Source organism: Amphiprion ocellaris, chromosome 2, assembly GCF_022539595.1.
Source record: "Amphiprion ocellaris isolate individual 3 ecotype Okinawa chromosome 2, ASM2253959v1, whole genome shotgun sequence".
Classification (NCBI taxonomy): Eukaryota; Metazoa; Chordata; class Actinopteri; family Pomacentridae; genus Amphiprion; species Amphiprion ocellaris.
In genome coordinates this window covers 41,174,579-41,200,896 of record NC_072767.1, presented here as the reverse complement: position 1 = coordinate 41,200,896, position 26,318 = coordinate 41,174,579, and the positions used below count along the sequence as shown (strand labels likewise).

At 38.7% G+C, this 26,318-nt stretch overlaps 1 protein-coding gene across 3 annotated transcripts; it reads left to right on the top strand.

Annotated features, from left to right (window-relative positions):
• Nucleotides 1-6,778: 6,778 nt before the first annotated feature.
• elovl1b (ELOVL fatty acid elongase 1b) lies at nt 6,779-25,519 on the top strand. 3 transcript variants are annotated; one of them, XM_023290327.3, is made up of 9 exons: nt 6,779-6,932; nt 18,772-18,846; nt 22,100-22,200; nt 22,293-22,483; nt 23,293-23,373; nt 23,486-23,542; nt 23,639-23,744; nt 24,121-24,257; nt 24,660-25,519. In XM_023290327.3, exons 3-9 carry the CDS (start codon nt 22,131-22,133, stop codon nt 24,996-24,998), a joined length of 981 nt encoding a protein of 326 aa, XP_023146095.1. In that variant the 5' UTR covers nt 6,779-6,932; nt 18,772-18,846; nt 22,100-22,130; the 3' UTR covers nt 24,999-25,519. The 3 variants fall into 3 exon arrangements, with proteins under 3 accessions (XP_023146095.1, XP_023146097.1, XP_054869909.1); XM_023290329.3 differs by lacking the exon at nt 18,772-18,846 and having other exon boundaries at nt 6,780-6,932; XM_055013934.1 differs by lacking the exon at nt 6,779-6,932 and having other exon boundaries at nt 18,614-18,846.
• Nucleotides 25,520-26,318: the final 799 nt, after the last annotated feature.

Sequence of the window (26,318 nt, the reverse complement as noted above, 5' to 3'; positions counted from 1 at the left end):
AAATGATTCCCTCCAGTTTGGGAGGGATAAAAGTGGAGCCATAGGAAGGCTATAGGATTAGATAGCATCTCCACTTTAACTTTGTCATGTTTCTGCAGAAAAATCACACAAACAGGCCTAAATCTAACTGCATGATTCGTGTTTTTAAGTTAATCTATATATGTATGCGCATATGTCCATACATGTTATTAAGTTTCACTTTAGTTTAATTCTGCATTATCATTCAGTGATGCCTGGAAACTTTGATTTAAGAAAAGAAAAAAGATTTTGGACTAAAATGTAGCTCTGAGTTGCAGTTGGCCAACATGTCCACTTGGGGTCACTGTAATAATAACATTCTGAGCTACTAGTCAATTTCCAATGAAAAATACTGTCATAGTCCTTGGAAATATATTTCAAAAAAATAAAATTGCACATGTCCAAACTATTTACACAGTGAGGCGATGAGAAATTTTTGATTTATGTCAGTAATTGCTGGTATTGGTTGTGGTTTTAGTAAAAATACATGAAGTTGGCATAAAATCCTTATATTCTCTATAATACTCAGCATTCACAATGTTGAAACCACAGATGAAGTGAAGAAATTTCACCTTTTTGTGACAATGCAATGTCCTGTTGGGAAACTTTGGGTCCTGACATTTCTGTGGACACACACTTTTACTTTACATTGACACACACCAACTGAACTAACCATCGGTGCAGACCAAACTTACCCAACACGGCAGCATCCTTCCCCAGCTGGACAATACACCCAGCCACACTGCAAGAACTGCTATGGAACGGCTCGAGGAACATGACCAAGAGCACAGGATGCTGACCTAGCTTCCAAAATCCCCAAATCCTAATTTGATCTGATCCACTCTGGTCCCACGCCACCACCCACAGAACCCAAAACATCCACTACTAATGTCCGGACGCCAGACACCACAGGACATTCCCAACAGTTCAGAGCTGTTCTGGCAGCACAAGGCGGACTTGTGCAATATTAAGCAGGTTTCAATGCTGTGGCTGCTCGATGTATAAAGAAAGCAGTGGTTAGTGGAAGTGGTCAGCTTACACCACTGCCACTAAAACTGACTGTTAAAGTACTTTGCTAACGGAAATCTATTAGCATTGGCTTTCAAAACTCAATTGAAACAGTTAGAAGGAGCTAAGAAGTCGACATGGCATCATAACACTGCAATCATGCATTTGTCTTAGTTTGGCTGTTTAATTCGAAACATTTTGACATCTTCTTAGACTTAGACTTTGATGACTTTATTAATCCCCAGAGGGAAATTAGTTGTTACAGCAGCATGGATATTCAATAAAGTGGTATACAGTACAACACAGAATATGAGAGTATGAAGTGAAGGTAAAATAAAATAACATGAGATAAAAACAAAACAAACTAAATGTATATAATAAAACGGTTAAGTTTAAACAACTACCATGAACCATTTCTGTATCATTCTAGTATATATACAGTAAATATATGAACAGAAATGGTTCATGATATTTGTTTAAGCTTGACTGTCATCTTCAGTGGAACTAATGTGGCCTGTTAAGTACAGTGTGTCTTGGTACATTTCCTAAGTTGGAAAATAAACTATATATTATTGATTTATTTACAGAAAACACATTAAGTTTGACTCCCCTTGACTTCAGTATACAGGGAAGGAACAGAATCCAATAGTAACCTTCATTTTGGTCAATTCATGGTTTCCAGTATAATCAAAGAAACAGCCATGACTTCATTTAACGTGTTTTCATCATGTCTCTGAAGCATTTTACCTCAATAACACAATCAAATGCTAGGTAATCTGCTAATATGATAATAAAATTGAATGAGTTGTGTAAACTTCAGGGGTTTGTTCATTTAGCACATCATTTTATGCTAGAACAGCCAGAAAATTTAAGTTTTTGATCATAACTAATAGTTATAGGATGCTAAATTTATCTTGAGTTAATCTCCAAATATTCACTGACTCCAGTGAATTCCTATCTGATGTTTCATGATGCATTTACTACGCTGTTCACATTTTTCAGGAAGAAGATTCCAACAGTGTTACACACACAGGAAACAATGGGTGAATCACAGAAACACGTGTGATGGATAAAGCCTGCTGATGCCCTCTGCTCTAGTTTTTTTCTTCTTTTTTTCTTCTGAGTGTTACTGTCATCACCCAGAAATGTGACACAAGGGGAAGTGGAACCAGTCAGGCCTTTTTTTTTCCACCTCCGATTGTCACTCAACGTCATACTCTGTCATTATTCACCAAAACCTGGCCACCTGACTGTCAAACCGGCAGCACAAATTCAATAAAACACCTGCAAACGAGTAGAAAATGATGCAAGAATCTGTCACTTTTCAAGCATTTACACTCTGTTTAAGCTTTGTTTGAGTCACTATAAAGATATTTTGTGTATTTCTATGTCCTGTGATAAAAAAAAACAAACGTGTGTTGTGTAACTAAACTAGTCAGAGCGATGGTTTAGAAGGTCTCTTTCTTGGAAGTTCACCTCGAGGCCTCAGCTATAGAGAGGACGTGGTCATTAAAGCGCCACTTTAGTGTTTTACAGGTGGTTGATTTACAATCGCACAAGCGGAGCAGGTGTTTGACACATTGTGTTACAACTCTGTGCAGGGTCATTCCACATCCTCCATCCTCTAAGTAATCCCACCTTAAAAACTCCCAGTCACAAGATTTTCATATCTGTCCACTTCCTTTATCTGAAAAGCCAATGAGTGTTGGATTAGTTGGATAGAGGCAGCATCAGATCCCCTTTTTTGAATTTAAAACCGTGTTACATAAACTGCCACATACTTGACCAGAGGAATGGTTTACGAGGTACGCATGTAAAACATGCTGCTATTTGACAGACGTGTACAAACAGAGATTTATCTTCTCTAAGCATCGCGTTCTGTTGGATGAGTACAATGAAAATTATGTCACTTTTTCATCCTCCTGTGCACCTGCTGGGAGTTAAACACTGTAGAAGCAGTAAAAGGTGGAGGCTGGTTACTCAACAGAGCTTCTAACCAGATATTTATAGCTGTAAGAGCGATAATTTAGGGATTTATTATAGCATGAGGTCATTAGGCCCTGCATGTTTCATGAAAAGCCCTGGAGCTAATTAGTTTTTCCTTGAAAAACAGTCAAATCTCATAATTGCTCAGTACAGAAATTTTAGTTTGTTTTTTGTTTTTCCTCTGGCACATCAACACAAATACAAGCCATGATCATAAACCTGATGTATTTATTAACACTAAAGGGGGAAGCAGAAGACAAGTGCAATAGAGGTTAAAAATTAACAATTTAACTAAAGAGCAGGTGAATTAAAAAAGAGAACTACAAAATGTTTAAACGTTTTAGATGATACCTAACATTTCTCCTAGACTGCAGTATAAATATCTTTTTAAATGCTTTTTTTTCAGTTTACTGTTATTTTACAGATTTTCCCACTTCTGTTAAATTACAGCTAATATTTAGGGAAATCACATTGGAATTAAGGTATTAATTTACATGTAGACTGTGCAAAAGATGCTTGCAAATTTGGAATGACAATAAATAAATTCTATTCTATTCTATTCTATTCTATTCTATTCTATTCTATTCTATTCTATTCTATTCTATTCTATTCTATTCTATTCTATTCTATTCTATTCTATTCTATTCTATTCTATTCTATTCTATAAAAGGCCAAAATTGTAAAGCATGTCAACATCAAAAAATGTGTATTTTTACAAAAAATAATTGCTTCTTTCTCAATGTGTGATAAAAAACAAACACTGTCTTACTGTATTTAAATCAGCTATTATTATTATTATTATTTTTATTATTATTATTATTATTATTATTATTATTATTATTATTATTATTATTATTAATAATAATAATAATAATAATAATAATAATAATAATAATAATAATAATAATAATAATAATAATAATAATAATAATAAAATCAGGTATTATTTTACTAGGATTTGCTGTTACTTTAATACTCTTTTTTATTTATTTATTTATTTATTTTTTACTGGATTCATTTTTTTCTTCCAGTGTACTTGAAGTGTTTTGAAAGGGTCGCTTGTATAAAATTAGTATTAAATAAAATTTTAAGAGCATTAACAAATAATAGCAATTAAATGAAATAATAATTAAAACATAATTTAAAAAATAATTCAATAATTAAATTAGCCTCCATAACCTATAAGATTCAAAGTATCCAAGTGCGTTTATTGCCATATGCAACAATAAACAAGTAACCAGTGCAATGAGATTCTAAGCTCAGTGTGTCTCTACCTGGTGCCGTGATTAAGCTTATTTAAAGAACACACTCACGTAAATGTAGTAATTACTCGCATCTTCTCTAAACAGAGTTTGCACGAAAGCCATGTTTTTAAAAAAAGGCATGTGCAACAATATCGGTGCAAAAGGTCAAGGTGTACAAAACTATGCAGTCGTGCAACATTGTCCTTTGGTCGGTGCCACTGAGCTGCTCTGTAAAAGTTAAAGCCAGGTTTGACTCAATGGTTCCTCGATGTTTTTGTTGCCAGGCACACCTTTATGTGATTCTATCTGTGTAAATCATTACAGATAAGGCTAAATCCAGTGCACACAGTTCGAGAACAACTAGTTCTGATGTCAATATGATATTAATGTGGAAGATGGTGTGAGCGAAGAAAGATAGTGGGATGACCTCACTTGGCCTAGATCTCAGTGTGTCATTTCTTCATATTAATTCTACTGTAGGAAAAAAACAACTTAAAAACAGTTTGTCTTCATATCAATAAAGAAAATGGAATTCATTCTGTATGTTATTCTTGGTTTTTTGCAGTTGTTTGAGCTGTAATGTACAAAAATAAAATAAACGCTAAAAACTTGTGCTCTCAACTAAACAAACTGAATGAAAATCTCCTCAAACAAAACACCATCTTTCGAAAACATATAAATTTGATAGTGTCTCTTTTTGACAGTAGTGTATTTTTAAAATGAGGCACTGCTCCTGGTCAATTTGATAAGAAAAAATGTTTTTGAGGATCAATAATTTTTTTTTTTTTTAGTATCAGATAGCTTGCTGGAATTAAGATGAGAAGGCATAGCCATCTTTTAATATTACCACATATATATATATATATATATATATATATATATATATATATATATATATATATATATATATATATATATATATATATATATATATATATATATATATATATATATATATATATAGTGGGCATGGTGTTTTTGTCCAAGTGAATTAAAATCCCCATTGAATTGCTATGTTTTTTTTCTTTTATAAAATTAGAAAGGTGATAAACGCTAAATATTTTTATTTATTATTCAGTAGCATAAAGTATATCAGTTGTGTTGCTGTATTTTGACTGTAAAGTTATTTCAAAATAACAGAATTATCTTTTGCTTGTCAAAATATACGGGGTCTGATTTGCCAGTAGTGTCTTTAAAAGTGTTCTCAAGACATTAATTCTATGTTTAATTATTTTTTCTTTTGCACATTGTTTAGAGGGCTGCACAGTGGCTGCTTAGTACTTTCACCTTGCAGGTAGAAGATCCCCGGTTCATGTCCCGGCCTTCCTGGGATCTTCCTGCATGGAGTCTCCATGTTCTCCTGTACATGTGTGGGTTTTCTCCAGGTTCTCCAGCTTCCTCCCACAGTCCACAAACATGCTGAAGTTCATTAGTGATTCTAAACTGTCTGTAGGTGTGAATGTGAGTGTGATTGTTTGTCTGTATGTGTAGTCCTGTGATAGACTGTTACCTGTCCAGGTGAACCTGTGATAGACTGTTACCTGTCCAGGTAAACCTGTGATAGACTGTTACCTGTCCAGGTAAACCTGTGATAGACTGTTACCTGTCCAGGTAAACCTGTGATAGACTGTTACCTGTCCAGGTGTCCCCTGCCTTCACCCTCAGTCAGCTGCAGGCTCCAGTCCCCCTACGACCCTAATGAGGATGAAGCAGTGTACAGATGATGGATGGACAGTGTTTAGGCCTTTTGTAGTAAGGGGTTTACTGCACTCTAAAAAATAATATTTGAGTTCAACAAAGAAAAAAATAACTCAACAGTTTGCACCAGTCTTTTTGAGTTATGAAAACTTCAACTGAAATTATGCTCAACCAACTAAAGTAATTAGAGTTGGCGAAACTACATCATTAACTACAACTAAAATATATTTTTAATTAGCCATGCGAAATTGTCCAGGCACATTAAGATAGAGGAAGAGACTTGAAAATCACTGACCCCCAGGTGAAGAAAAATTCAGTTAGCTCAATTTAAATTTAGTTGTATATCAACTAATGCAAAGAAATTTAGTTTAAGTCACTCACAAAGTTATGCAATTAGTAGCACAACTATGTCAACCCAACACATCAAAATAACGTTTAAAAGGTTGAACAAAATCACTAGATTAGATTTTTACCTTGCAAATAGTCCAGTGGTGGTAATAGGGCCCTATTTTTTTAGTGCACAAGGCATACAAATGATAGCTGCAGAATCGACATTTTCAGATATTTTTAAAACTAAACTTACCTTAGCCCAGTAAGAACATACAAATCACCAGATATAAACCTTGCATGTTTTTTAGACTTTCACTAACCCTCAGTTTAAGAGATAAAAATGACTTTCTTCTGCACATGAGCGCTGCAAAGCAACCTGTTCCTGCCTCTAAGGTTCTTTGATTTCGGATTGGTGACGGATGACACTTGATGCAGTCAGCTGATTACGTCCACATCGAGCCACATCAAGTGAGAGCAGAGCTGAGCAGAGCTGAGCTGACTCCACCTTCTTCCAGCTCTATCAAAGGGCTGGGTCATGCGCGAGATTTAGGCCGAAAAGAAGAGGAAGCGGAGCGAACTTCACACACGCGTCGGCGCGCATTCTCAGGCAGCTTTTCGACACATTCCGCAGCTTTGTTACGGCAAAAAGTGAGTAAAATCTTCTCACGCTGTTTCACACTTTTTAACACTTGATTAAATGCTGATTTTTTTTATGATCTCTGGGTTGTTTTCAGGTGCGTATTTTTTTGGGGAGGGGAAGGAGTGGGGCGCGCTCGGTGCCAATTCATCCGCGTCATCTCCAAGTTAACCATCTTATTGGTGAAATTAGTGGATTGTCTTTATAACTACAAGATCTTAGACACAAATACTAAGATTATGGATGTGAATTAAGAGTAGTTGCTGAATTTTTACTTTAAAAAAATCGCATTAAAGTTAGGCGTCACCCCTGACCTCATGTTCGCCGCTGTGCCAAAATGCGCATCCGTTGAAATCTTGCGCTCGCTACCGTTGAGTTTGCATCAAAGTCCACTTAGTTGTTTTATTAAATCGTGTGAGCTGTTGATGGCATCGTGTTTGCACTGGTGCTGCGGAATCAGACCTCTCTGACAGCCGGATACCCTCCATTGTCACTGTGAAGGCGGAAGGGGATGTTAACTGCCATGCTCGTGTTGTTTGCAGGTGTCATACATGTGAATAAAAACAATCAAGAGGATGAGAAGGCGTGCGTGTGTGTGCAGGTTAGGCTGTGGATTCGAACTTGTGGCTGCAGATGAGTTGATCAAAAGTGAAACTCACCTGTTGGCGAGCTGCTGTAACTGTCAGGAGCAGGTTTGATTGCAGCCCTCAGTTGCAGGTGATGTTTACCTCTAAAACAGAGGTCAAGCACAGTTATACACACCTTTTAGCTTGTGGTGGCACTTCTGGGTGTTTGGTTTTTTTTTAACCAGTGGTCTTGTTAAAATGTGATCCTGAAAATTAGTATTTCACAAAAGTTTACGGAATCATTCCATTGTCTTAAACTCTAAAGTTTATTCATGGGTCTGATTCCACCATTTAATTAAATGCACCAAATTTACTGATTTTAGACAAGCCCTTTAAACATTAATTTGATGGGCTGCATTGACAATAATCTTAGTAATTGCGTCAATGTAATATGAGCGATTTCAACTTGGATTTCTGCTTAAATTCAAGTTAAGGTATCTTAATTAAATTTGATAATTTAATTTTCTTTCATGTTGAGTTCAGGATTCCAAGTCTCCTTTCCTTCAAGTTAATTTCAGATGGTCGAGACCATTAAAAATATCCTAACTGTAGAGAAAAAGCAAATTCTCCTGCGGCGCTGTAGTTTGTTGGTTGAGTATATGTTGATTTGTTTCTGAGCTCATGTAGCTGACTACGGTGCATCGTCAGGCTAATCTTAGTTGTAACTCACCTTGAACTTGACTCGCTTGGAAATGCAATATCAGGTGAGTGCCGTAACAAGCATTTTGTCTCCATAAAGCAGAGAACCTGCACTATCGGACTGCTATGATAAATACGGGAGAGGTTACTGAATTACTGGCTTAACAACACTGGACCATACATTTTGTTGTTTTTTGTCATGTTGACACAAATTCTCAAATCTTGTAAATCTTCTGTAAATGCATGTATTGAACATTTCATGCACTGAGCAGCCATCTAATGTTCAATAAATGAGTTAATGTGTGTTGCTTGTAGAGTGGCAATGATTAATTGGCTGTTGCTTTAATTGCACGCTATTTTGACAAGGAATTGGTTTAAATAGTACTTTAGGGGGAAAAAGGTCCATTCTCTGATTCTTTTTTTCCTTTTCAGTGGCAGCAAAATGAATATCTTTGGGTTGTGGGCAAAACAAAACATTTTAGGACATCATATTGTGCTTTGGGAAACACAGATTGACATTTTTGACCTTTTTTGACCTTTTATAGACCAAACAGCTAACAACTAATTGAGAAAATAATCAATGGAGGGGCCAACAATGATGATAATTGATAGTTGCAGCCCTAGTTGCATGATGGTTTTACTCTTGTTTAGTTTCTTAGAGAACCACACCTCAGTTATGCAACATATAATGGGAAGGAAAAACTGTTGAGGTTGCATTTATAAGTTTTTATGACACAAGCATGATTTGTGGTCACTTAAATGTCTGCAATTTTGAATCTAATGCATGTTAACTTTACAGCCGCACCAAGTTATTTGATTTCAGCATTGATTGAATATTTGTTACTTATTATTCAGAAATTGTGAACAGTACCCACTTCCTGTTTCTCAAACGCAAAAATACATTTTTTTATAGTTACTATTGTCTAGATTTTAGGTTGTGTTGTTATTCAGACAAAATGTAGGATTTTCTGTTATTTTATAGTCAAATTGATTAACTAAGGAAATAATTAGCCTAACTGGTAGTAGCAAACGTTAATTATGTTAAGTTAAATCTGATATACTTTATTTGATGCATCTCTCAAGTTTCACAAAGTTGAGACATTAAATTAACTGGCAGTGGTTTCACAGAAAGTGAAAATGCAATATGTTCTAGTTGACCCAATGATCTTTCTACATGGAAATGGAGCTTGCTGTTTGTTGACCAGCTGCCCCATATTGAAGCTTGTGTTTCCAGGTGACTGTCCGCTGAGGTAGCCCGTGGATCACTAACTGCCTGTTGACAATGCAAACATTGACCGTAACTAACAATTGTGAGCTGGAGACACAGAACCTGAAGGTCAACCAGTCCAGGTGAATCTCTGATAGTAATGCAAACACTGTGTGACTGTTAGCGCTCCGGCGTCACATTCTGTTATCGCTTCATCGACTTCCAGTGTCAACACCCGCTCTGAAGGCCTCGACGCTGGCCGAAGGCAGAGTCGATTATTGAAAGTATAGTCTTCAGCCAGTAGAAATGGCAAAGGCTTCTCTCGAAGTCTCTTTGAAGGCCAAACAGGGTGTGTTTATGCTTCACTTAACCACAGTCTACTCCTGTTGGTCACTCAGCAGCTGTAGTAAAGTGCTTTGCAAAGTAGAGGAAAATGTTAGTCTTTCATTTTCCCTTACCGCATGTTCCCAGACACATTTTCTGTTTGAGGGATACTCACCAGAACACCATATTTCTGCTTAGTTTCTTAGTTCACTGGAGCACTAAGGGATACATTGGACATTTTCTGATCCTCCAATGACGGTGGTGTGTTTCGTGTTTGAACTAGATCGAGGAGAGTCTTCATGTTGATGTGGATCTGACTGTTCTTGGTTAATTTTTTAAAAGATTATCTTCCAAAAACTTAGAAGTCACTATTTGTTTTAGCAAATGCATGAATTCTACCCCCACAGTAATGGACTGAAACGATTTAAAGCAACAAGTATTCATGCTAAATGCTCCACTAGCGAGAAAAGGTTACTGTTTAAACAGTTTAAAGTAACATCTGGTTGTATTGGAACAAAGTGCTGAATGTCTAATGTTGCACAAAGGAGTTTGTGTCATACTTTTTGAGTTGTTTTTCATCATGGGTGGAGATGCCACCATACCCGACATTCAGCATTGTATTTGGTCAAATGCTATGAGTGTCTGTTAAGGATCACCCACTAATAGAAAAATTCGTCTGGGGTAAGAAGTATGAAGCTGTTCATTAAGGCCTGAAAAATGCCCGTCATCTTGTCTGGTTAAAAACTTCTGCTGTGATGTTGTTTTTCTTTCTTTGTTTGGTTTGTTTGAGGTATGCTATAATTTTCATCATAATTAAGTTTGAACTCACGTGACCTAATGCCACTGTAGCCTTTGTACAGACTTAAGTATGTGTCTACTCAGCACATGAAACTACCGTTTTTGGTTCTCTGTCCACTTCTTAAGTAGCAAAACATGACAGATTTGGACCAGAGTTACTTCCAAACTCAATTTTTAGTTATATATAGGGCATTAAAATGACATCTGATATCTAAAAAGCTATAACATGCTTTAATGTGTTGTCTAAACAGTGCACTACAGGACATTCACCTCGTTGTCTGTAGATCGTTTTTGTGTAGCTCTGGCTGTCTGCTTCAGGTCATTTTCTTGCTGGAAAGCAAATCTTCTTACAAGTTGCAGTTCTCTTGTAGACTGCATTCATTTTTACCCCTCCAGGGCCTGTTCCCAAGAAGCATCCCCTCATCATGATGCTGCCACCACCATGCCTCATAGTGAGAATGGTGTGTCTGTGATGATGCGCAGAGTTGTATGTCTTCCAAACATGGTGGCATCTAATTAGATAACCAGTCAGCTCTGTTTTGGTCTCAGCAGACCAAAGAACTTTCTTACAGTTGACTTCAGTCAAAATGAACCATGATTCAGTGAAAAGGGGAAACCTTCTAAGGGGGGGTGAATACTATTTACATCTACTGTGTTTTTTAATTTCCGCATGCTTGCGCACATCTCCAGGGAGCGATTTCTCCACAAGTAAAGTCAATTTCTCTCATAATTGTTGTTTTGAACATCATTTGGAAAATTAGACCAAAGGTCAAATTGCAGGAATGCTGTAATTTAAAAAGTGTACGATAGAAAAAGGCTCAGATGGGTTGCCACTTTCTCTGGTGTAAAAGATTCATGTCAGAAAATGACTGCTGATACTCATAACAGTTTTAAAGCTTTAAATACATGTAAGTTAAGTCAAGTTCATGTCATAGTGGCCTCTCAGGTATTCTTGCCAGACAGGTGAGTGTCATTCCAGTCATGTTCAAGTCTTGCATAATCCCAACCTGTCTACCAGGTCTGTTTACACGTGTTGGTCTATTAAATCTAGAGTTGTTGTGGAGGATTCTTGCATATTCTCACATTAGACATCTGAAAGGGCACCTTGAATGGGAAGAGTGGTGGAAAATCACTGGGGGAAATACAGGCTGGTAGTGATGGGGAACTGCTAACAGCTGGTCATAGTTTTATAGCACAGATAGAAAACCAATAACCACATACTGACCTACATTTTTCCACATGTGCATCATTCACAGTTAAGTGTTTACCACCTAAACCCTTCAATTCTGTTGCAGTTTTTTAGAGTAATCTCATGTCAATTGAGAATCTTTACTGTCGGGCATATTCAGACATCAGTAGGAAGTTGGGCATTAGGAGTTTCAAGTGTTGGCTTGTTTTTAGCAAGTTTTTCTTTTGTTAATCCCAGTGAATTCATACTCTGTGGGCATGAGTGTCATTGAAATTCCCTTTAACATTTCAGTCAAAACTTAAATGTTGTTGCACAGAGCTTGGGTGTTGCACCTCGATGCAATGTTGTTCTGTTGCGTGGATCTTAATTTTGCAGGTTTGGTCATCACTTCAGTGTCATCATTGTGTAAACATAGTTTTCCTGTATGGTGAGGGCGTTTTGCAGACATTACGGTACACTCAAATTTAGTACTTACCTTAACAGTCAAGTTCGTGGTTGGCTGGTTACTTGCTATATCAAGGTTTTCCCCACTACTTCAAGACGTGGGTCCAATCTGTAGGCTAAATGAACAGAAAATGTGGTGCGTTCTACACAGCTTCGTAGTGAAAAGACATTGTATTGGCCCAAATTAAACTAGTGGTAGTCCTATTTTGGGGAACTAGACAATTAGCAGTTATTGTTTTTCAGAGTTTTCAAGTTGTTGTTTTTGTTTGTAACCTTCATGTGGCTTGTTTTTTTGAGTGGTTTGCGGCTATTTACAATGACTCTGTGAGTTCATCAGTGCTGAAGATGATTGGTTATCCCTGATTAACCTGCAGGAGATCGTGAAGACACCTGCAACATGTTTTACTGCCAAGTAGGAAATAAGTGACAGGCAGAGAGACAATCGGCTGTCAAGGATGATGAGCTTAATAAGACTGTCTCAAAGCTTCCATACAGGGCCCCAGAGTCTTTCAGAAACCTTAAGAAAACCCATTATTTTATGATTATTGATGTGCAAATCTCCAAACCAGAAAACACCCAACCTTTATGTCATTAATTGCGTTTAGAGGTGGCCTGCACCCACTCAGATCTAAGTTAATACAGTTTCCAAGCATTACCAATTGAAACTTGACTTTACTGATTGACGTTGCAGCAGTTTTGCAAATTTTCAGCCCGCTTTGTTCCTCAGTGTGTTGACATGCATGCACATTTGTTTTCGGTCATGCCTCCTGAATCTGCCGAGTTGCACTTGTTTCTCCATAAACTGTGTGAACTAGCTTGTTTGTGAGGACCCGGTGCACCATTGTTGTCTGTGGAAAGTTCCAGAAATCCGAGTCGTTGGTAGGTGAGACCTGCAGAGGGGACGGAGAGGGAGGGGCGTGAAGAGAATGAGACCAGTGTTGATCCGTTGTCTGAATAGTGGCCGGTAGGGGTGATACTACTCCCCCACCACCACCTACACACACCCAAACACAATGAAGACAAGGTGGTGTAAATATGTCCGTCCTGGGGCAAGTTCAGCAACATTCCAGTGCTGGGGGGGTAACACTTGCTACGACTTAAGCATTTGGTTCCAAAAGTTTGTTTTCTTGAATTCGTTTTAAGTTTATGAGGGTTATTATGAATACAATCATAAGCATAAAGGCTGCATCTGATTGCGTAAGCCTGTGCATTTTTATTTTTGCAGCAGGAGACGATGCTGCAGAGTGAAGTCCATCTTGTTTTGTTATTTTTAATAAAGGCAGCTTGTTATGTTTGTTGAAGATAGCAGACTGAAGTGGCTGAAAGGTCCTCTAGGATTGGTGTGAAAGTTTCTGAAGGGATGGAGTTTTTTCCTTTTTAATTTAATGTTTAATTTCTGTGCAGAAATAAATGCATGCCTGCAATAAGCATTTATTTATTAATAATTGAGGTCATTTTGAGAATAAACATCTGATCACTCAGGCAAATAACATTTTAAGTAAATGAACAAACCACAAAACAAAAGGTTTAAACCATTTTTAAAAACCCAAGAAATTTTGAAGAAGTTTGTATTTTATTTTTCAGATGTTCAATATTGCTTAATAAAGGTAGAATTTGATTCTCCTTGCTGTGCAATAGTAGCCAAAGTAGTCCTCGTGTGACTTTTCCTGCTTTGGCAAATATATCATTGAGCATATCTGTCTATAACCTGGGTGTGCTTTGAATGAAATAATGATGGAGTTGTTTTGTTTTTTTTTTGTTTTTGGTTGTTTGCTTCCTTTGGATGACAAAGCAGCCAAGTGAGTTAGGATGAGACTGAGTTGTAACCAGTGTGGAATGAAGTCTGCTTGTGTTTTAAAGGCACCTCATTTATCTTTGGCATTATCTTGGCACACAGTTATGTTCGACATAACTGGATTAAGAAGACCTGGGCCCCAGGTGATTTCTCTGTAGGTGGGTTCCACCCCCAGGGGCACAGGAAGATTACTAAGATGTCTTTGTTTTCTAGGTACTTTGTCCTCCAGGAGACTTGACAGGAATGTGTGTTCTTGTTTTCCCATGCAAGACTTACATTCATTTAGCTGATTTTATGTAACAACTTGGTATGCTGTTATGTCTCAAAATGGTGTAACAGTGGTATGTAGTGTACACAGTGTCTATAAAAGGCATTCATCCCCTTTGGTAGTTTTCCTCTTTTGTTGCTTTTCAGCATTGTATCAATTTTATTTGACATTTTGGACAAGAATTTCCAATAAAAAAGACTCATGTCAAAGTGAAAATGCTTTTCTGCAAAGTACACCTTAGTGCACCTTAGGCTGCAATTACAGCATTGAGCTTAAACTTGGTCAGGTCACACGGGGATCATGAGCAGACAACCTTTTTCAACTCCAGCCACAAATTCTCAGTGGGATTAAGGTTTGGACTCTAAATCTGCCATTCCTGAACAGTCACCTTGTCTTTAAAATATTTCTGTGTAGCTTTGGTTGTATGCTTCTTACTAGAAAACTCCTTCCAGCTTGAAGTTCTCTTCTAGATTGCATCAGGATTTCCTCTACTTTGCTGCATTCATTTTGCCCTCTACCTTTGAAGGCATACAGGACCTGCTGTTGAAAAGCATCCCTACATCATGATGCTGCCACCACCGTGCTTCACATCATGATGCTGCCACCACCGTGCTTCACATCATGATGCTGCCACCACCGTGCTTCACATCATGATGCTGCCACCACCGTGCTTCACATCATGATGCTGCCACCACCATGCTTCACAGTGGGGATGATGCATTTGTGATGCTGTGCAGTGTTTGGTGTTTGCCAAACGTAGTGTCTAATCTGATGTCCAAAAAGCAGGATTTTGGTCTCATCAGACCAAAGAACCTTCTTCCAGTTGATGTCAGAGTCTCCCACATGCCCTCTGGCAAACTGTAGTTTTTTCTAACACTGGTTTTCTTTTTGCCACTCTCCCATAAAGCTCTGACTGTTGAAGAACCCGGACAACAGTTGTTGCCTGCGTCGTCTCCCATCTTAGCTGCTGAAAATTGTAACTCCTTCGGGGAAGTCATAGGTGTCTTGGTGGCCTTTCTCAGTGGGGTTTTTCTTGCATGGTCACTCAGTTCTAATAGGACGGCCTGCTCTGGGCAGATTTGCGTGTGCCACATTCCTTCCATTTCTTAATGATGGATTTACTTGTACTTCAAAGGATGTTCAGTAACTTTGAAATTTTCTTGTATTCATCCCCTGACTTCTGCCTTTCAGTAACCTTTTCAGACACTTTCTTGGAGTGTTCTTTTGTCTTCATGGTGTAGTTACAACCAGTAACACTAATTGACCAATGACTGGACAAACTAATTGTGTGGCATCTAGCACTAAGTGACTGCATCAGTGTTGAATTAGGTGAATAAGCTGCATCTACTAACTACTAAATTGAAGGGTGTGAATACTTACGCAGTCAGTCATTTTACTTTTTATATTCGTAATTAGTGAAAAAGTCCCAATTAGTGTAAATTACACGAACAGCAGTTGTAAACCTGTGTTTTTAATGTCAGTAAATAACAATGCCTTTTTAAGCTGAAGTGCCAGCTTGCAGTGCGTCTCTCTCTAGACTGTTTTGGTAACCTCACAGAGCAGTACACCACTTTGTTTGTGTCTTACCCGCTTCTCAGCCACTCCCAGAGATGTTCTATGACTTTATCTCTGACAAAAGGGAGAGTGAAGTGCAGCTATTAATCACAAATGAAAAATTCCAACCGCATTTTCAAACTGCAGCTCAGAAAATATAACCGCATTGTGGGTGAAACTGTATTCATATGAGCGTGCGTGAAACAGCAGCAACATCTGTGGTGACACAATATATAGGCGTGATGGCACTCAACATGAAAATAATTATCTAGGCCATTAGTTAAGGTTTTGCTGTAAGTCTGGACTAACGCAAGATGGAAACTATGGATTGATGTTACAGGTGCACTTATTCTCAGTCCAGCTAATGAAGATTTAAAGGAGGTAGGGTCATATTGGGAGCACTGGGATGTCACGTGTGACTGTGATTCCATGAAAAATGGTTTACACAGGTCAGATAAGGGAGCCCCTTGGCAGAATTTGCACTCAGGAAAGTGTGGACCGGCTCTGCTAGTTAACTCAAACCTTGCTACACTAATATTTCAAAGGAGATGGTTGCCTTGTGGCGACTTTAAGATTCACTGTGTACTCTTGTCTAAATGTAGAAGGTATGTACACAGTTGTAGGGGTACTGGGACAGCACGGGGCAACAAAAAAACGAATTTTCAAATCAAAATATTGACATGTGTAAAGCTGTCCAGAATTCTGTTAGTTGTATGTCAAACATTACTTGCATAAAATACATAATCAACCCCAACTTTATACTGGAATTCTAAAACAAGCCTCTAAAGGCAACTACATGACCTTTTCAGAGCCAGATAATTTGTTGCCCGTCCTTACACCCAACAACGGAAGATTTTCCCTCTGCATAGCTTGGCCTGGTGTTTGTGCACTGACAGGGCCTTGGCAGCAGAGTCAGACTCGTCACACCAGTGTGTGACATGCTGGTGAAAATTCTAGGAGACTTGAGTTTGCTTCTATAATGCTTTTGCTGCACACAGGTTCTTGCATTAACAGTTTCCAGTCTAGGAAAAATTTCTTAGGACTGAATTAAACTTAGGCATTTGTGTGTCAAACATGCTTGAAATCTATATCCAGCAAAGTGGAACTTCTCTTTAATGCATTTTAAGATGAAGTTGTAGATATCTGCTTGTTCTCTACTAAAGCATGACCAAATTGTATAAGCTTGTCTTTTATCATTTACACAGTGGATGGTTAAAAATAGGGCTTATTTCAAGAGGTTGCTGTTATTTTTTTCATGCGTAGCTGCTTATAGTTTATTTTGATTGAATCTCTTCCGTTCATAAGTGGACTTTGTCTGAATGAAGTCATTATTGATGATTATCGCATTTCACAAGTCAGTAAGCAATGACAGAAGAAACTACTTCAGTAAACCACCATAAATGGCATTTCCACATCCTTCCGTCTTCACTTTGTCACAGTGGTAAAGGGGTGTTGTTTCACAGAATAAGATTACTGTCATATTTGAAATGTCTCTGTCAGCGGCTGTAGCTGCAGATGATGAATTTTGTTGTCAGGTGTGTTTCGGTATTTGGAGGAGGGGCTGAAGTGCACTGGAGTGCTGCCACCACCACCACCCCCATCCCCTACATCCCCTCCACGGGGCCTGAGTTACAGGTAAAACCTGCCCCGTCAGATACAGTAAAACACTAACGAGGGCATTTAGATGAAAGGATCACTGGTGGCACACATTTGGAGGTCTGATATGATCGGTCAAGTTCAACTAATGGCTATCAGAGGCTGCAACACTGATTGTAGGAACTGCTACACCTCATGTTGCTGCATTGACTTCACCTATCAGCCTCCTAAAATTTACAGTATGAGCACGTGTATCGAGTAGATGTTCTCATGCAGAAAGATGACAAATTTATCTTGAGAACTAAAGGTTTAAACCATTATGGATAGTTTTGACAAGATCCCATTAACAACTAGTTAAGGTTTTTGAGGAAATGGCAAATACAACTATGGGGTTTCGCAATGTCTTTTCCCTTCATAGCAGCCTCTGCACTGCTGCAAAGACTTTCCTTAGCAGAAAATGTAACTGGCACCTATTAGCATCGTTGTAATGTTTTGTTCCTCCTTAGAGCACCAGGGTGTGGCAGTGAGATCAGAGTAAGTGATTTCCTATCGGGGACAGCAAAACCTTCTTACACACTCGCTTGAAAGAATTTTAAGCATTATCCTATGACTCATGTCTTCCCCTTTGTAGCAATCTCTTTTTTTAAAGTCTGTAATCAGCCTGAGTAAACATCAGAATTTTATAAGGCCTGTTTATGATGCTCATTAGAGTTTAGTCTGTATGAGGCCATCATGTGTTGCACTCTTGACATGTAGGGTTTGATTTGGAGTAGACAAACCAGGAAAGGGGATTTAATTGGAAATATTTAGGGCTACTGATAGTCCAACAACACAGAAAATAGAAAATGGAAGCCAGTTTTGCTTTATGGGTGTTGGTTGGGTAGAGGGCCAGTACAGGCGCAACAATGGCTCCCTTCATGATAACAGAGTGGCCAGTGATCTCTCGCCCTGCTCCCTGTGAATAATATTATCAGCCCACCCCTGAGAGAAAACTTTACAGGGCCACTCCAGAGTGTTTCGGCGAGTTGGAGGGTGTGACTTTTGGTGAACCGTGGCTCATGGAAGTCGAGGGTGGCGGTCGAAAAGCAACCAGTCGCATTTCACTCAGTGGTTTTGATTTTGTAGTGTGGGTTTAAATAGAGACCGAACTCCCTCCTGGACGTACACAACTCGCTCTGACTCTGTGGCTCGGCCTCCTTCCCTCCCTCTCCTTCTGTGAGCTAGTTATTCATCCACTGTGTGAGTCAGGGAGGGTGGGGAATTGGAAGACTGCTGTACCAGTCACACTTTGTCAGTTTACTTTCTCATTCCCCCATCTCTCTCTTTCTGTCTTTCTCTCCCTTCGCTGCTGCTGCTTTTCCACCTTTTTTCTTTTTTGGCTGCTGCCGGTGTCCACTTGCCCTTTGATAGTTTACCGAGGAGCTGCATAAGAAGAATCCACTTTTTGCTGACTTTTGAAAGAGGAACAATTCTTGTCCCAACCAGGTAAGTTGCTCAATCTGACATAGAAGGTGAACCAACTTGTGTGTGAAATTTCTTTTGGTGTTTTATTTTTTGTTTTCAATAAAATGTCCTTTTCATAGCAGATAATTCATTTTACAAATGGCTTCCTGGCTGCTGCCTTTTCTCCCCCTCCTTCATCTCTGGTCCATTTTGTTCATAATTAACTCCTAACTCGTGAGTGTGAGCTCCCTTTTTCCATCTCAGTGATTCATTGACATGGCTCTCTAAGGGAAAGTTTCCACTGTATGTCACCTTGGTAGATGTAAACCAGCCACTTTAGCTGTCAGTGTTGCCTAATAATGAATGGGGGGTGTGTTCGGGCACGCAGAGCTGGAATTTGACACAACTTTTATTTGAGTTTGGTTGAACAAACAGATTCAATGTAGTTATGGGCTGTAAATTATTTCTGCTAAGGAGGTAAACTGGTGCTTAACTGGTCATGCATCTACATCTGAACTGCATCTCTCTAATAGGGGAAAACATCTAAAAACATCTGAACAATGGCAAATTAATGATCTTAAGCATCAGTTTACAGCATATACTGCTGTCTCCAATTCTGTGGTGATGCATAAGCCTTTAATTGGTGGAAATTAGAAGCAGTTATAAGTGGTGCGTGCGTGCCTGCTCCTTTACAACCAGCTACAATAAATGGTACAATGGTGTCAGGGCAGCGAGGTTCAGTAGCTGCTGCTGGGTCCTGTAAAATGGTTTTGTGGTTTCACTGAGCTGGACTGGAAGGGGCCTCATTTTCTTTGATCTTCTATCTTTATCTGGGTTTCAGGATTGAGACATGTTGCCTTTTTTTTCTTGTTTAGTGTTGTCAGGATCACAAGACTGCCCTCCTGACTTGTACAATCACTTTTATTAAAAAAAAAAAAAATCCACTCTAAAGAGAGTGACATGCACATTACATGTTCATAGGATTTTTCTGTTATGAACTTGTGCATAGTTATAGTGTCTGCAACACTAAATTAATTAATGACACTAAACTAATTTTGTGAAGCAGTTGCATTTGATCTCTTTGAGAGAGAATATTGGCTTTAAATTTCTACTAAAAAACTTTTAATTTAAGCAATGTATTCAGATTCAGAAAACTTTATTTGTCCCCAGGGGGCAATTAAAACCTGGTGGTCAAACTGCCACTATACAATTCCTGTTCTGTGCTTATAACCACCAAGGTATTGTCACTAACCCGACCAGATTTATGATCTAATCAATTTAACTGTTCAGCATTTTTCCTCAGAACAAGACAGAATCTACCCAACAGACATGATGGTACTCTTGTTGAAATGTGAGGCGCCTGACCAAATGCCTCATCGTCGATTCAAAAACAACCACAGCTTTTGTGTAAGAGTTTTCTGAAATGCCATGTATCTGATCTATTATACAACCGCAGCGGCTTTTTTGCACTTCTGGTGACAGCAGCGAGTCGTACAAGCAGACGAGACTCGCGGCTCCATCATGTCAACAGAAGGAAGTTTAGTCAGATAGGATGGCTGTCACAAATTGGTCAGGAATGCAGGACTCGCTCACCTGGAGGCTTAACAAGAAAATCAACAAGAGAGATACTGTGGTGTTGACAGAAGGCCTGCAGTTAACAGCTGAAAAACTGAAACTGTGCGGGGTATCTACGAAAGGAGGAATGTCCAGTCAGTGAGATATAATCTGTCTTGCCTGTGGGCCTGTAATGTTGCTAGTCAGTTTCAACTTTTACAAAGGTCATGCTAAACAGTCAGGCCTTTTAAGTTGAAATTTGTTAGAAATTCTACTTTTTGGAGTCACGAAGAAGGTTAAGGTTTGAGACAGCTGATTTGGGATTGTGCAAAAACGGCAACAACGGCTTTTTTTGGCCATCAGTGTCAGTTTAAAAATGCTTCACGGTCATTGACCTTAAAGTAGCCAGTGAGTCAGATTTTCAGCAGCTCTCTGCAGTAACAAAAAACTAATTACAAAACCAAAGTTAATCCAGGTCATTGTTGGGAAAAGCCCATAGCTGTAGCCTACATTAAACCTTTTCTTTGCTCTAGCCCTTTTTTTTTTTCTAAGCACCACCTGTATGAGCTTTGACCTTCATTCCACAGGCTGACATTATTAGCTTTTAATGATATTAGCTTAAGGATTGGCTGCTCTCTAGCCTTTGGACAGTGAAAACTCAGAGCATTTTAGATTGTACATCAAACAATGACTCCCTCTGGGTCCACTGTGGCGAGAGCAGATCCACGCCCTGCATGTCCTCAACTTTTGTGAATACACTTTGCAGTTTACTCTTGATATGATAAGCCTTCAGTCAACAGAAATTACACAGATCTCAAAAGCTCATTGTGGCATTCCTGTGTGCAGACTGCATGTCACAACACTTTCCATATGTGAAATACTTAGTGGCGGTCTTCCAACAAATCTTACCACATACCAGGAAGAAACAATTGTTTAATTAACTTTGATATCAAGGTCCTGGCGTTTGTTCTGTCGCTTCAGTGATCAGAAACTTTCTCTGTTGTTCTCAGTTGGGTTTAGTTGAAAGAGCAGTTTGGGTTATTGTGTCTTAACTCGTTTCCTGCACTCAAACAGCCAGCGTCAGTGTGGGATGAGGGATGCCCTCCCAGCTCCCTGAAGCACCTCCTCTCTGATATCAGGCCATGTCTGATGAGTGGTTCCAGCCAGGGGCAAAGCATCCTGGGATTTTTTTTTTCTGTCTTGGGAGGGTTTGTTTGGTGAGGGATGAGCTGGTCTGACCTAGTAATTGCATTTCAGTCTTGCTGAATCGTTAAATGTCACAAAATGCTCCTCCTTGAAGGTATTTATTGGTCACGGATGAACTCCAACGAGGCACAAGCATAAAATGAAGGGCATGTGATTTTTATTTTTTGCATGTTATGTAATTCACTCTAGTCTGGAGGGAGAACACTGAATTGTTACTTTATTTGATGTCTCTGGAAATGTTGCTGTCTAGGAAATAAAAATTAACTGCCTGTCTGTTTTGTCACACAATAATGTTTCCACAGAAAATGAATAAGAACACATGGGGAACGAGACTGGTACATTTTAATTTCACAAATGCTTCCAAAAAAGTATTTTAAATGCATTTAGTTTTGTTTTTGACTTTCAGCATTTGTCAAAATATTGTCTTTCAATTACTGTCATGGAGAGGTGGAAGGATTCTTACAGTGTTTGACTTTGATGAGATAAAACTAACAATGAGCCTATTGGATTTTTTATTTTTGTGTGTGTTTTGCAGATAATTGGGTCACACCAGGAAGACGGCCAACATGCTTCAGGAGATACAGGAGTTTGGCTCACACGCCATGGATATCTATGACTTCCTCTTGGCAGGAATCGGTACGTTACCAATCTGACAAATACAAAAACTTTGTTTTCTGTGCTTTCCCCCCTGTTCGTTAAATGTAATTTTATTCATTTGCACCTTCTAGATCCACGGCTGAAGAGTTATCCCCTCATGCAGAGTCCTGTTCCCATGACGGCAATATTGCTGTCCTACCTTTTCTTTGTACTGTACCTGGGACCTCGTATTATGGCCAATCGCAAGCCCTTCCAGCTCAAGGAAGCCATGATAGTCTACAACTTTCTGCTAGTGGCACTGTCGATATTCATTGTGTATGAGGTAAGAATCTGTCACCAGAAATAAAACAGTAAAATAAATTCACTGCACATTTTATACTAGATTCAAGATTCGAGACCTTTATTTATCACAGACACAATTATACATAGTATAATGCGCAGTGAAATGCATAGACTACTACTACTAGACTTCTTTTCTCCATGGATATTGCTCATTTCCGGTAGATTTGTGTCTGTAACATAAGGTGTCGACCAAGTATTAGCCTGGGTGACTACGAGCTACTTTGGCTCTGATGTAGGCGTCTCGTTATCTGTACACTCTGTACACTCGAGTAATGTCCCGCCCACAGCACTATCTGATTGATTACACATTATTACAAATAGCCTATTCAGTTCAATTTTATTGCTGTAGCACCATCCAGAGTAATAGCGTGTTTCTGAGAAAATTACAGGTCATCCAGGCCTTTTTGTCCTCATGACATGCTTGAAGTTTGACCAACTGATTGGTTTCATTTGGCTTTATAGATAAATATAACAGGGTGTCATCTGCATAACAGTGGATGTTTATGCAGTGTATCAGTACTAAAAGTTCCTTTTCAGTTAAATATATCTAAAACATTGATAAAAGCCATTTCAGTAAACTATAGTGTTGTATTTTGTGTTATTGTGAATTTTGATACCAACATTTCAAAATTGAGCACAAATGGATATCTCTTACTGTTATCGCAAATAGCTAATAATTGTTTAGGTATCAATCTTGAATAAAGGTATTGGTGAACTTTTAGTATGGATCATTATTTTTGGTAAATGATACTAAGGTGAATAACCATTACAATTGCTTGTCTTTTTCAGTTTATGATGTCTGGATGGGTCACAACGTATACCTGGAGATGTGACGCAGTCGATACCTCGAACAGTCCTCAAGCCCTACGAGTAAAGTTCCCTTAATTCTGCAGTAGCTAGTGTTCAGTGATATGACTGTTTAGCAGCTTTGCACTTTTTGCAATTGAGACTTATGTTAATTCAAGTCTGTTGTCCTCTCTAGATGGTCCGAGTGGCTTGGCTCTTCTGGTTCTCCAAGATTATCGAGCTGATGGACACAGTAAGTCCAGTCCAAGTTACTTGATGCTGTGGTGCATCGGTTGTTTTTTGGTTAATGCAGCTTGGCTTTAACTAATCAACATCCACTTTCTCTTAGATCTTCTTTGTGTTGAGGAAAAGGCATGGTCAGATTACATTCCTACATATCTTCCACCACTCATTCATGCCCTGGACCTGGTGGTGGGGAGTCAGTTATGCTCCCGGTGAGTACTCATTAACAAAATCTGAAGTTGTCAGGGGTTTTTAAATGATTAGCAGGGGGCTGAAGTAGGCAGGAGGTCTAGTACAGTTACCTCATTCTTCATACCAATCTTGTACACTTTGACCTGTACACTTTGCCACAGTTTGCTTCGTATGGTTTTATTTGGGTCTTGTTAAAAGCCCTTTGAGAAACCTTGTGCAGGGCGGCTGGAGAGTAGAGATTTCTATTTAGTCATAAGAAAATGATTAACCAAGAGTGTCTGCGTAAAACTTTAATGGTTTTGGCACTGTGTGGCTTTGAGACAAGGTCAGAAGTTCTTGTATGTGGTCTTAGGCATCGGTCTAATGACGTATGCCATTTTTTTTTTTTTGCTCCAGGTGGAATGGGATCTTTCCATGCCATGGTGAATTCCTCTGTCCACGTCATCATGTATTTCTACTACGGCCTTGCTGCTGCCGGACCAAGGTTCCAGAAGTTTTTGTGGTGGAAGAAATACATGACTGCCATTCAGCTGGTATGTATAGCCTTTACACAAGTAGTACATGTGTCCTTTACCCAATTCATCTACTCTAAGACAGTATGATGTAGCTTGAATGCAAACACAATATTCAAGTCTCAAACTCTTCCGGTTCTGTCAATGTGTTTATTTTAAATACCAAATCAATCAACTTTAATGTTTTAAATTGTATTTATATAGTGCTAATTCACAACGTGAGTTGTCTCAGGGCACTTCATATAGTAAGGTATACAGAGAAACTCAACAAAACTGAAGTTTCCATTAGAGCCCCTTTGAGCAACCAATTGGCGACAATGGGAAGAGGTTAAAAATCCTTCCCTTTACCGGGATTTAAGACAAATTCCTCTACTTTTATTTTCATCATGTGCTTGGTTGACTCCTGATTTTCTGCCCCAACAGACCCAGTTTGTATTGGTATCTCTCCACGCCACCCAGTATTACTTCATGGACAGCTGTGACTACCAGTTCCCCATGATCATCCACCTTATCTGGATGTACGGAACCTTCTTCTTCGTGCTCTTCTCCAACTTCTGGATCCAGGCTTACGTGAAGGGTAAGCGGTTGCCCAAGCAGGACATTAAGCACTGCCAGAACGGCAAAGCTGTATACACGAATGGCAAACATCATGAGAACAGCACCAGCAATGGTGTCGGCCACGCAACCGCCAATGGCACCAGCAACGGTTCTGCCCACCATGAGAATGGCAGCACTCACATGGGGAAGATGAAGAAGGCCTAGGAACTCTGGAAGGAAACGCCCAAGAAGTATGACCTGTTGAAACTACTATGGATTCCAAAGATAATTTTGGCTGTTTCTTGTCCTGTTTTTAGTTTTGTATTCAAAACCTGGGAGAGTGATGTGGTCAATGATTTTCCACAGCTGGGGGCTCCACATTCGGTTGGTTGGTTTTGTTTGTTTCTTTGCATTGGGGAGCCATTTATGGAACACAATGTATGAAGAGAAGATGTTTTGACCTAAGTGTTATCTTCACTGATGTTGCAAACAACCTCCTACTTCAGTATCACTCTGATGGCCTTTTCTCCCCATTTGCCTTCACTGTTTATTTTGACCGCTGTGTCCTCCTGACCCCCCTGTGGACAGATGACTGTACAGTTTCTATCAAACTTGAAAATACATTTTGTAAATAGTTTTACAGCAAAAAAACCCCCAAAAAACTAATTATATTGGTATGCTTTAGACTTTCTAAATTTAGATTGTGTATTTAAAATTAAAATGCCAATAAATTCAATTTTAAATTATTTCGTTTTACATTTTGTATCTGTACTTTTACTTTCTTCAGAGTAAATTGTCACTGCAACTTTCTGAAAACGTTTTCAGTTTGCGTTTTCGGGTCTTTTGGTTCAGATGTTGCAACAAAGAAGAAAAGCATTTGCATTGCTTGCTTGTGCCTCTTGTCTTGGCTATCCCAAGTATGTGCAGCAAGTAGGATGCAGACAAGAGATCCATTCTTCTTTGTTTAAAAAAAGATTGATGGCATGAGGCAGAGAGAAGCATCGTGCACACTGGATCTACTCAACCATCAGATGCTTCATTAGATTCAGAAACGAGATTGCATTTTCTCTGTCCGAAGATGAAAAATATGCACATAATGCAGGGAAAATGATTTTCTTAGTTAAATTTCAAGAAATATTTTTGTTTTTGTGGTACAACTTGCCATAACTGGTCAATCAGTTATGAAAATGCAATGAAAAGAACTTTTTGATCAAAAGTTTAATATTAGAAAATATTTTATGTTGTAATTGTGACATGAAACTACATGTAGTTCAGAAAATATAATTTGTCAACTTCTACATTATTCGTTTTTTTTGGTAATTTGTGCTCAGAGATGGCACAACTCATGGCAATTTTAATTATTTTTCATATTTCAACTCCCCTAAATCAGAGATTATTTGTACAAAATGACATTCTGAAACACTGACATAACAGTGAAAAATTCAAGCTTTTAAATTTTAATAGTTCCTAAGATATTGTTGTTCAAACAGCCCCAAATTTCACTGTGCGACAAAACGTGTTGAAACCGAGTTGATGGGCAATGTT

Bases quoted from the DNA above. Each gene is read 5' to 3' on its own strand.
- elovl1b (XM_023290327.3), top strand. From the start codon at position 22,131: ATGCTTCAGGAGATACAGGAGTTTGGCTCACACGCCATGGATATCTAT. The intron at 23,374-23,485 runs GTAAAGTTCCCT...TGTCCTCTCTAG, and splicing joins ACAGTCCTCAAGCCCTACGA to ATGGTCCGAGTGGCTTGGCT. The intron at 24,258-24,659 runs GTATGTATAGCC...CTGCCCCAACAG, and splicing joins ACATGACTGCCATTCAGCTG to ACCCAGTTTGTATTGGTATC.